Source organism: Achroia grisella, unplaced genomic scaffold, assembly GCF_030625045.1.
Source record: "Achroia grisella isolate CSIRO2021 unplaced genomic scaffold, CSIRO_AGI_Agris_v1 utg874, whole genome shotgun sequence".
NCBI classification, from domain to species: Eukaryota; Metazoa; Arthropoda; class Insecta; order Lepidoptera; family Pyralidae; genus Achroia; species Achroia grisella.
In genome coordinates, this window is record NW_026713051.1 from 5916766 (window position 1) to 5929091 (window position 12326).

Consider the following 12326-nt stretch of genomic DNA (forward strand, 5'->3'; position numbering starts at 1 on the left):
AATAATAAAGAAAAGAAAGCGTTACATTTATCATCACCAAATGTGGATTATATATTTCTTACTACATAAAAATAGAAATAATATTTATTAAAATAAAGTTAATTTTATATTAACTTTATTTTAATAAATTTATTTCACTTTTAATGTTTTTTTATTCTACCACTCATTCGGAAAGCATACTCGTTAGAAGAAGAAAAGCAAGAAACTTGAGTAATGTTCTTTTAAATAAATGTTGTTAAGCATTGCATTTTTTTAAATTTATGTCACTCTATATGGAATTACGGCATAATTTTATTTTTGATTATGAGTTCTGAAAGAAGGTAACGAGCCGCGACTAGTGCTAGTTTTATTTTTATCTATACTAGCCGTCACCCGCGGCTTTGCCTGCGTTTTGAGATAAGAGATGGCATAGATATAGATCTATCCTTGTGATTCAATCTATGTTCAGGTCAAATTACATTAAATCAGCTCAGCCGTTTAGTCGTGAAATGAAATGGTCACAAACAGACATTCAGTGGTATTTATAATATCAGTATTTTTCTTTATACATATCAAATAATTGCAAAGAACGGAACCCGATTAAATTCATGTTGTTTTTCGATGCAGGCTCCTAATTTTCTGGCAAAAACATGTTCGGCATTCGTACAACAATACTGTGATGTGTATATGTATGTATAGTGCATATTACAATACCGGTTACTGAACAGAATAGACTTTCCACGCATCCCCCTCACCTGATCTAAATTGTATGGAGGGTGCTTCATTTTATTGTATTATGATTCAGATTTAAAATTGTCTGGTAGAGTAGTTACTGTTTTGTATATATCGTAATGGCTTTTGCTCATAACTGCACTATTATGATAATAATTTAATAGCTATGTTACAGTATTTATCAACATTCCGCCATAGTTCATCTAAATATGATAATTTAATGGTAGTAGCGGATTCGTTACCTCCCACGGTACAAACTTTTGCATTTAGGAGTATGATTGTTTGTATTGGTCTGGATGTTTTCTATGTATATTATGTACGTATTTACAAAACAATGTATCTAAGTATATCTATCATTCATCTAGTACCCATCATAATACGAGCTCTAATTAGATTGGAACTAGATGGCGTGTTTGAATTGTCCAGGGATGTTGTTATTAATATCTTCTATAATATAATTTTGTTTTTATTAATTTAATATAATTATAAACATTATTATAAAAAAAATAGGTGTGTTATCTCCTTTTATATTTAAACCTTTAATTTTCTTAAAACGAGGTAATATGTCATTCTTCTTCTCTTTCTGTCTTCATATTATTCATATATAATCAACATTTATTATTAGGACCAATTAAAGTTAAGTTGAATATGTTCCGGTCTGTACCGTGACATATGATTGTGAAATTACCGGATGCAAAGCAAACTGGTCTAATAAATCATAATAATCGTCATTTATTCAAATTTCCATTTAAATTTGTTCATAAATTATTAAACAGATGGGCGTATTTGCTATTCAAATTACATGATTATCCGTCATACTCGTGAATACTGCTTGTGAGGACTTGTCTGTTCGGGTTACGGACACTGATTAAATTGTTTCTTTAGATATGAAATAGGTGCAACTAGCTAGTGGCCACTACATATTCTCCCTAATTGAATATTAAAATGAATCTGTCTTGTCAATTTTTCATAACTCTAAAACACGCCGATCTGACAATAAATTTGAGGTACCATAAGAGTCTGTAATATACCTATGTGAATAAAATTGTTTTCATTTATTTATTTTGATTTATATTGAATAAAAAAATAAATTGCTACCAGCAAGTCCAAGTTGCAGTATACTCTTACCGGATCTACAGTTGCCGTCAGGGAAACAATTGACCACTTCTTATCGTTATCGGTTGCATAACTGTTGATAATAGCTGCACACGAACGCAATATGTAGAATAGCTCGCTGTAAATATTTCTACTAGCAGTAATTGACGGCCTCAGTGGTCTAGCGGTTATCGTATACTCACTACCTAGATACAGGAAACAAATAAAGTAGCGACATCTCATCACATCATTTATAACGCTATCCTTAACACTGAATGAGTATTACCATCGCGCTATGTAGGTAAGGATAACTTCACAGACCTACACAAAACAGTTTACCTAAAGATTTTAAATTTATTGTAATTGAAATCTTAAAACCATTTTAATTAGTAGGAACTATTTATTGTAATTGAAATCTTAAAACCATTTTAATTAGCAGGAGCCGATTCTGCCATGCTGAGTATTAATGAAGTCATTTCGGTTAACATGATTTCGTCCTTACGAGTTCATCTTTCACTACTGCCTAATTACGAAATATCCACAAAAATGTAACACTAATGCAACAATTTATTCGATAACGCTATCCTTACCACTGGTTTTATATACTACAACAGTGGCAAGCATACGGTATATAACCCACCTGACGGTAACGTGTTACTATGAATGACGGAAATATTTATAATATTAGTTTTTACTTACTGTAAAAAGGTTGATTATTTGGAAACACAAGAGTGTTTATTAGACGAGACACAATATTATTTCTGAAAGAAAGAGTCGTGTTACATAGCACAAACGTGTATGGCTCAGGTTATTAGCCTATTTAGCATTTGTTACAATTTCTTTACTGTGTCATCAATAGTAGGTATCATAATACATAGCATTATATGTAATGTCACAAATACTATGTATGTCAGGTCGACAGCTACGTGGTTCTCTCTGGAAACAATTTCCTGGTTATTTAATCATGATGGGCAAACTGACCTGACCACATTCTCATACTATCGTAATCCTCTGGTGCCACGCCAGCGCATACCGTTATTGCACCCGCCTGCCATTCCATTGTCATACATTAAAGAAAATATTAATAATAATTCCTGACACAGCGTCATATAGTGCTAGCTAAACAGAATTTATGTTATAGGTAGACAACTTATATTAACACTAAATGACATTCTTTTTTCGAAAAATTATAATGGCCCTAACCAAACTTGATCTACAGTTTTACGGGATGGAAATGGGTGAGTGTAGAAGGCACTCCAAACCTAAAGGGATGGGACTAATATAGGATAAGGAAACCGAAGTGAATGGATAAGATAGAATAAAAAATACAAACTACTGTTTATTCCAATGCAATATACAATACGATAGGTATATATTTTTATCTATCTATTGTTAAAAAACTGTCTCTAAGATATTGCTTGTAGCGATAAGACCGGCTTTTGTAACATACTATTATTATCGTCCCCTTAAATCTACAATCGGGTCACAAGTCCTGGGAGACTCACTCTCTGCCACACGATAGACCCGGCTCCCGCTTACTAAGTCCATGGAATCCTAAGAAGTTCGTCTCTAAACCACGTTTGAGATTTATCATCACATGTGTGTTGGATTCTTTAAAGTGTCAACATTCAAGCATTGTGGGAGTAGTACGTAGAGCGCTCTATATCGCTTGACAAATTGCCTTGTGTGTAAGCAAATCGTCAGGGTAAATAATAGTGAGTACGATGTGTGAAGCAATGGGGCGCTCCCCATCACTGGTCCGATATTGGTACCGATTTTAGGGACGCTTTTAATTGACGAGTAAGGATCAAAGGAAAAATATACTTTCACAACTATAATGTTAGTTGGGTAGTCACAGACCCATTGAGCACGCTACACCTGCCATTCGTTGAGTGTATTTAAATTCGACGTGTCAGGGGCTGGCCTCCCGCTGTCTTTTTGATTAATTTGTTTTGTTAGCAGGGCTTCCGGCGCTGGATATAATTGTATAAAATCTAGCGTCCATTCTGCACTCCAGTGTACTAAAAATGTAAAAAAAAGTCCCTTTACTGTTATACCTTTTATATGGAGGTTTTAAAATTAATTGTAATTGTTTTACATGACGCAGTAGCGTAATAAATAACAATATTTTACTTTTTTATATTACGCTGATGGAAATTAAGCATACGGTTATTCTGACGTTAAACATATACCATAGGTAACGGACGTCTGAAACACCAGAGGTGTTACGTGTGCGTTGCCGACCCTTAATTAACAATCTAATTAAATAAATATATCTTTATACATGTTTTTTGTTACATACACTTATAATAGTTGAACTGTGTACTCAACAACCATTTTTGGGCTTAAGAAGTATTATGACCACATTTAAAAAAAATTGTATACAACTTAATTGGTTGTCTATCCATAAGCGCAGAGATTTGTGTATCAGCGACTTCCATTCCTGTACTATTCGCTCATCCCATAATCTCCTTCTCTCGACCCCTTTCCATCATTCAGGCTTTATGTCCAATTCGTTTACAGTCACTGCAATTAGTCTGGAATAAAATACCTGACTTGTGTGTGTGACCTGATCCGAGTAATCGGATTTTTAAAAATAAATTAAATGATTATCTCTTGACCCATCACAATGAATTACGCATTTACTGTGCTGTATTTTGTTAGTTTAGTACACCTAATAATATTTAGGACATATGTATTATATTCAATTATTCAGTATGATAATTATATAAATATTATGTATGTGTATCCGTTTATATGGCGAATTATATATGTTGCTGTAAGCATCATCATTATTGTGTTGTTATGTAATAAATGGTATTTATTCTATTCTATATATTTTATAATTTCAGTAGTTTTTGCGTCGTAAACATCCATTCATCAATTCATCCATCTACACTCACAAACTTTGCATTTAGAATATTAGTAAAATTATTCTATAGTAAATAGTAACTTTGTTACCGATTTTCAACATGAATGCCACCTAAAACTGGTAGAGTTAACTGATAGAGAATTCTATTAGAGAAAGGCATTAAGCTCGTCTTTTGTACAAATTTAATTGTACAATAATAAAGAAATAAGGTAAGTTTCGTATCGTCGTTTTGAAAGTAGTTTGCATCATGCAGGAAACTTTGCCCTCACTCTTTTCAAATTGGACATCATATACTAATATATAACTATAAAACTTGGTTTAAAGTGACTGTATACATCATTCATCATGTAGATAGTTGGGATGACAATAAGCAATCTAGCCTCAACTTGTGTTCGGGGTACTAGAAAACTGATTGAAATAGTTAAATGCATTTTATTTGTAAATGTATATATAATATTTAAGGAAAACACATAGACTGATACAAGCAATCATACCCATGAATATAAATGTTTGTACCATGCGAGGAATCAAATCCGCTACCATCGGTAGCAAGACAGTGTGCTAAACCGCTAGACCATCAAGGCCGTTATATAATAAAAGTACGATATTATTATATTAGATAAAACGTTGTGATTGCTTGCAAATAGGGTTTTATTAGCGTGTGTACTCTTGTGTATTGATGTAATATGCTTTATTGTCTTACTAATACCTCTGTCTCGTCTATTTCTGTCGCCAAGTTGGTTGACATATGGCTGTAAAATTATAATAGTTTCTGAGCACTAAGACACACCTTAGTACTCAGAAACTGCCTATGGTAACCTTTATGCTTTGCCAATGTGAAAGCTACCAGGGACACTTCATGATGATGTCGGATCCGTTTGCTGTTTGTTTTTAGGTACTAGTGACAGTTGATTATTGTTTCGATCGGCAGAACAAATACAACATACGGTCACTGCCTGTCTATTTCTGTCACTTGATTCAGTCTCTGCTTATTGGGGGATGGAGATTGTTTGTCATATGGGCTTTTGACCCCATTGCTAGCATTGTAGGTATGCCAGGTTAAATTCCACGTGGTTGCCCCTGGAAACCATCATGATAAATTCCTGGTTGTCACATTGGGCCAAACTGACCTGACCTCATGTTCATCCTATCATCGTCCTGGGGAAAAATGACTCTGATGCAAAAAACCTGCTTAGTTTGGGGTTAGATGACATTGTGTAGATTATGCTGGATTACTTTTATAGACAGAAATCAAAGTCTCACGTTACTCTGATGATGTAAATAAAGCGTTTTATCACTCAGTTACCAAACTGAAATAAATTAGTTCTTTTTTTAATGGATTATGATGGAATAGTGCTCTTCGGTTTACTCTGGCGGAGCACCAGTGGAGGCTAGTAAGATGAGCATGAGGTAAGGTTAGTTAGCCCATTATGGCAAATTCATTAGGAATTTATCACGATGCACGATGGTTTGAATGCAAAATAGAGGTGGGTTAGAATAAATACTAATAGTATGTACTCCATCTAGCCGCAGATAGATTAGAACTAGGTTATCTGGCTCATTAACTCGTTTGACGATCACTGTCAAGGCTACGGAACGATTTACTCAGTTCTATAGGTACTTATAACACGCGATAACTTTAACGTGAAGTATTAAATTATCGATATATATACAATACTATCGAATAAACTTTTTATTTTTGGAAAAAATGGAGGTAAATTGTGGTCTCATTGCTGTATTCTCTTACTCGGAGAATATTTTATTATGTTATTGGAATGGTAATTAAACTGGAGGCTCACCTGATTGTATATGGTAAAAGCCGTATGTATATGCGGCTAAATATAGTATCTGACATTCTCAAAAGACTAAGATGTTATGATTTCACTATCTTATTTCGTCCTTCAACCGAAACACACCTTAAAAGGAAGCTTCTTGGCAGCTGAAATAAGAGAGACTGGCGTGCCCACGCTAAACTTTTCTCTCTGTAAAAGTATGCTTAACAAAAATTCCTTATTAAACAGTACAACTGGACGAGAAAGGCTGTTGATCGTGCCCAGTAGCGTGCCTTGGAGGAGATCTTTGTCCAGCAGTGGACTGCAGTAGCTGATAATGATGATAATATACAGTACCGTTTACAGTTTAAATAAAGAAGACTTTTTTTGATGTTCATGTATTGAATTAACAATAGATATACACAGATATCATTGGGAGATGATAGGGAGAGAATGAAGTTAAGTGATGTTTATCACACCGTAGACGGCAAGAATTAACCACGGTAATTTCCAGAGGGGAATTGCGATGGAGATCGTACGAACTATATTATAGTATTCATTGTTCAGTAGTTAACGATACAATCAACATACAGTAATGTATATACGATAAATATTATAGTAATATATGTTTTACTTTGATAACTTGCCTAACTAATGTCACGAACTTATTGGTCATATTATTATTATTCTGAACTTAGAATAGTTTAATACGTATAGTGTTTAATTAAAAACAATAAACAGCTAATATTTCCGTTATTGAAGAGTACAAATTTTCTTGTAACTTTAAAGCAAAGATTATAACTTTGTAAAAGGTTGGCAGTATACCTGCAAATCATATGATGTTGTAGATATATAAATACGGACCACGGTAATCTCTTACTGTGGGGAGAAGGGGCTTCTAGTAATGTGGACTAATGAATCCATTGCCAGTAATGTACCATGTCAGTTGGTCTATACGCGCTTCCACCTGGAAACCATCATGTTAAGTTTCTAGTGACTTTGCCAAGTGAAGTACGTGGTAACTGTCGCCTATATACATAACAATATCACTTTGCCATATTGCGTGTGTGGTACTGCCATTTTGCAGAATTAAGATACTTGTACCTTTTATTACGCTGCCTTATAATACCTTATAATACTTATTACATATTATACATTGTGTTAGTAACAATTTCTTAAAATCTAATGTTAGAAGGAGCAACGCAAACGACAAATGGAAATATATCATATTACAATAACAACATGTACCGTTTACTGAATCGCATGTTAGTAAGCAAGATTCAAAAAATAGATAAAGAAAGTACCAATTCAAAAGACTTTGTACAAAGTCATGCTCTATCAAAGTTGCTAAACAAACATCGCAAAGCCCAAATGAGTTAACATCTTATCCAATTGTAATTGGTTTTTGCGTAATATGTTTTTCTCTTCCATTCATATCTTTTTAACTGTCATTTCTGTTGTCCCTTACAACGGTACTGTCAATTACCATTTTACAATTTATTTTATAATGTTTCTGAAATAAAAGTAGCCCAAGTTACTCTTTATAACACTAGCTATCTGCAGGGAAAAATGTCGTCAAAATAGGTCGACCTGTTTCAGAGATTAGAAAGAACAAACAGACAAAATAATCAAAATTGTTTTCTTTTATGTAAGCACCATATATACATTCACATACATTTGATTTGAAATTGAAAACACACACTGCAATTTTATTTATTTATCAGATGGAGCACGTATGCTTGTTTGTCACCATCGTAGTATAAAAAAGACTAGTCCGCTAGTCGATAGATAGACTATCGAAAGCGAAGTGTCGATGGATCATGTAAACAGTTAACAATGTAACGCTGCACCGAGTCAATGCCAGGGCTGCAACCTTGGCACACACGAGCATTATACTTACACACCGTTCACATCACGATTAATACTTGCATTATAGTTATAATAAAAATTATGTCTAATAAAAATTAACACGATTTTATGCACTTTTCAATAGATATTTTTTACTATACCACTACATTTATTATATATATTTATACAGGGAAATAAAACTGTTTTTTTTTTAAATTTGATTATATAAATTTATATGTGAATACAAATTACAAAGGTTCAGAATATTACTGATGGTAGTCTAGCGGTTTAGCACAGCGCTTTACTTCCGATGGTTCCGGAAATGATTCATCGCATAAATATTTGTGTTTACAAGTACGATTGTTTGTTTCAGTCGGGCTGTTTTCGTTATATTTTGTATGTATTAACAAAATATATAAGTTGTCTAGTACCCATAACACAAACTCTGCTTACCTTGGTACTATATGGCACTGTGTGAATTGTCTAGTGTTATTATTACTATTATTACATATTTTAGAAATGTTATAAATATTTCTAAATTCTATAGTATTTTTAAGAAATGCATTATTATTATCTACGCTATATATATACTTGTTTACTATAGAGGTTACATTCTAACCTTAAAGAAGAATTTATAAAATATATTCCATATTACGCTGTAACATGGAATATATTTTATTTTACGAGAATAGTGTCTAAATTCCTGAAATAACCTGAGTGAATCCGAAGCGACTCGCTAGAAAATGCAAAAAATAGTATTTCGTATCGTTGAATTTCCTGAAGCAGAAAAAGTAAAATGTATACGCGACATCTGTAGGAATAATAGAGCGATATTTCGTACTACTATTTTATGAAAAAAGCGATAAATTCACTGCATCTCTATAAAAAAAATATTCTGACCCACATTTACTTAAAAGAACAACACTTAAGTTTTTTGCACATTCTATATTTGGTGAGTCCGTGTACCGAAAGTGTGATAGATTAAAATATATATATAAATGTTCAAAAGAGTCGTTTTGTGTTTATTTGAATAAATTCTATTTCTATATAAACTTATAAAAAATATACCTAAATTATACATTTAGCTAAACCATCTCTTGCCGACTAATATCTCGCAATCCACCGATTGTTGACAATATCTATTCGCAGATAATAGTTGTGTCTGCCCAGCTCTCAATTTTACGATGTTATTTTTTAGCCATGCCATCCACTTCAAAAGAACAATTAATTAAATGAGAGTTTAAACCTTTAATGCAGTGTATGTCCCCTATGGCCGGGCAAATGAATCTGGGATAATGAATGGCATAAAAATTGTACAATTCACTGTTTGTTTGTTATTACTTCGTGATTGAATTTCAATATACGGATTATACTGACTGATGTTTTGAAATGTAACTATACTCTTTTTTTTAAGTGAGAGAGTGAGAGTGTTATTAATAGTTGTTACTTCTTTTAATGACTCTTGTTTTTTGTTTCTTTGGGAGGGGCAATTGATAGTAATGGGGACGCGCTCTCTCCTGGATACCTCCTGGATCTTTGTTAATTTCTAGTGAATTCGCCACAATAGGCAAATCATCTGACTTCATGCTTATCTTATTATCCTCCATTGTGCTCAATGGTGCTCGGGCAGCATATATCGTTAGTGTAGGCGGTACACAATGACATTTTCATTCATTATTAAGAATAAAAAAATACATCTATTTAAATATAATTAAATTAGTGTTTTCTGAAATTAGTGTATAATATAAAAATCGTGATTTCGAATCTGACGGACACCAAGAAATAAACAACTGAAGGTGCTCGTGAACCACTTGATACGTAATTCTATAATAGTTTCGTGCGTCCTTTATTCGTAGAGCTTAAATAAATATGAATTGATAAACCAATCCAAAAAGGTAATCTATTTTATAATACATATTTGTTAATCTGACAAGTATTCACACAGCACCGTCCAACAAACTTTTACAAAACTTGTATTATGAGTACAATACAACAGATAAAAATACATCGTTTCATTTAAATTTACATAATATAAATATAAAACACCCAGACCGATACAAACAATAGTACTCTAGAATAGAAATGTATGTACCGTTACGAGGAATCGAACCCACAACCATCGGAAGTAAGACGGAAGTAAGATTCCGTCAACAAGTCAGAGAATAAAATAAAAACAGCTGCATAGTATAAGCTCATCAAACTGCGTGTATGCAGCCGATGGCCTTGCTATTGACTCACTACATACAACAATGTAGGACGTGCCTACGTACTCTAGGTATATTAAATGGGAATGACTAACTAGGTAGGTATCATTTTAATAGGTGATAATGGAATGGCGCTTCCGCATGCGTTAACGGTGCAAGCTAAAGATACACCATTTCAGGGTGATAGTATCCGCGGGTTTGGAATGACATCTGCACTCTCATCTGTTACTTCAGCGATCAATTACATTTTTACTTACTGTAAACTGCATTGACAAACTCCTAGGCCTTTGTTCAGCAGTGGACGTCTTCCGGGAATATGATGAAACTGTCTTTGCACGATAAGTTCATTCAACCACCATCAGGAGCGTATCTGATGTAACACAGAATGCGCGCTCGCACATATGCCCTCTCCGAGCGATCCCCCGACCAATTCGAATGAGAATCGAAATTTGAAACGATGTCCTGAGCCAAGATTTGCACAAGTAGCGATGGCCTCAGACTAAAGTCGTATCCGTCAGGCAGGAATTTACCTATAACCGCCCATAAGTCCTGAGGCTTGGAGTGTCGTGGAAATCTATAAACTTACTTAAATTTAAAATTTAGAATATTTTTGATTCTCAAGTTACAACAGAAGTGTGCATGTGGACAGAACTGTATAAAAAAACATAAATTTAAATTTAAAATATTCTTGGTTATCAAGTTATAACAGAATTAATGGTTACAGGACCAACACGAGCGCGACATCGTACTGCGAGTTGACGGTGGCTACGGGCGCTGGTTGCGGAGCGTGCGCGGTGACGTCAGGCGGCGCGGGCGGCGGCTGGGCGGACGCTGGCGCCGCACACCCTGCACACACTCCACAGCTGGAGCCGCTTGTGCAGCCCTCCCACTCCCATTCTCATCATGGCCGCCGCAAGAGGAAGAACTTCAGCTCCGAGGAGTACGAGATGTCGGGCTGTGAGAGCGCTATATCAGCACCGGCGAGCATCACGCGAAAGCGGAAGTCGTCCACATAGTAAGTAGTATTTGTTTACTGTTGTAATTTAGGAATTAAGGGTACCGTGAACGCATGGTATGTTTTAATTATGTTTAAGAAAAAAATATTATAATGCCATTCCTAAGTGCTACACTGAAAAAGTGAATAGATAGTAAGCATTTTTTTGTAAATACAAAGAAAAGACCGAGATAGACAAACAATCATACTCATAAATACAAATGTTTGTACAGTGCGCGGAATCAAACCCGCAATCGGAAGTGAAGTGGTGTGTTAAACCGCTAGATCACCAAGGCAATCATATAACAGCATGAAAATGAGACAATATCTTAAAGACACAACTTTTTATTAAAATTTGAACTTTGAACCTTTCGGTTATTTAATTGCAATCCACTTGTTCCCAACGATCAATATAACAACCATGATTCGACTGTATAGTTGCTTGTGTACCTCAGAAACATTGTAATTTAATAGAAGTGGTTTTGCGAGGACTCCTCTATACAATATTGAAAGTACTTGAAAGTTCTCTCTTATCGGGGTACCCTGTCGTATATTTGTAAAATATTCACATTACACATATGACCTACATACGGGTCACTGCACGGGCTCACTCGTACTAATATTATAAATGTGGAATATGTTTATTTGTTTGTTATAATAATGCCTAAACCAAACGTCATGTAATTTATTATCCGTGATAAAAACAAGAAGCTGCTTGCTGCTTTACTCTTATTTAATTACTCTACCAGGTGGTTGTCTATTTAATATCTAAGGAATTAGTGGTATTTGGCAGTTAGTATTATATAGTATAGTTACAAAAATATTTTAAC

At 34.2% G+C, this 12326-nt stretch overlaps 1 protein-coding gene across 2 annotated transcripts in view; it reads left to right on the forward strand.

The window, feature by feature from the left end:
- Positions 1–12326, forward strand: part of LOC131853138 (protein cycle) — a 71878-nt gene that overhangs the window by 41837 nt on the left and 17715 nt on the right. For both annotated transcript variants that reach the window (XM_059203959.1, XM_059203960.1), the window contains exon 2: positions 11227–11517. In XM_059203959.1, the coding sequence (XP_059059942.1) occupies positions 11227–11517 (291 nt within the window). The remainder of the gene's footprint in view (positions 1–11226; positions 11518–12326) is intronic.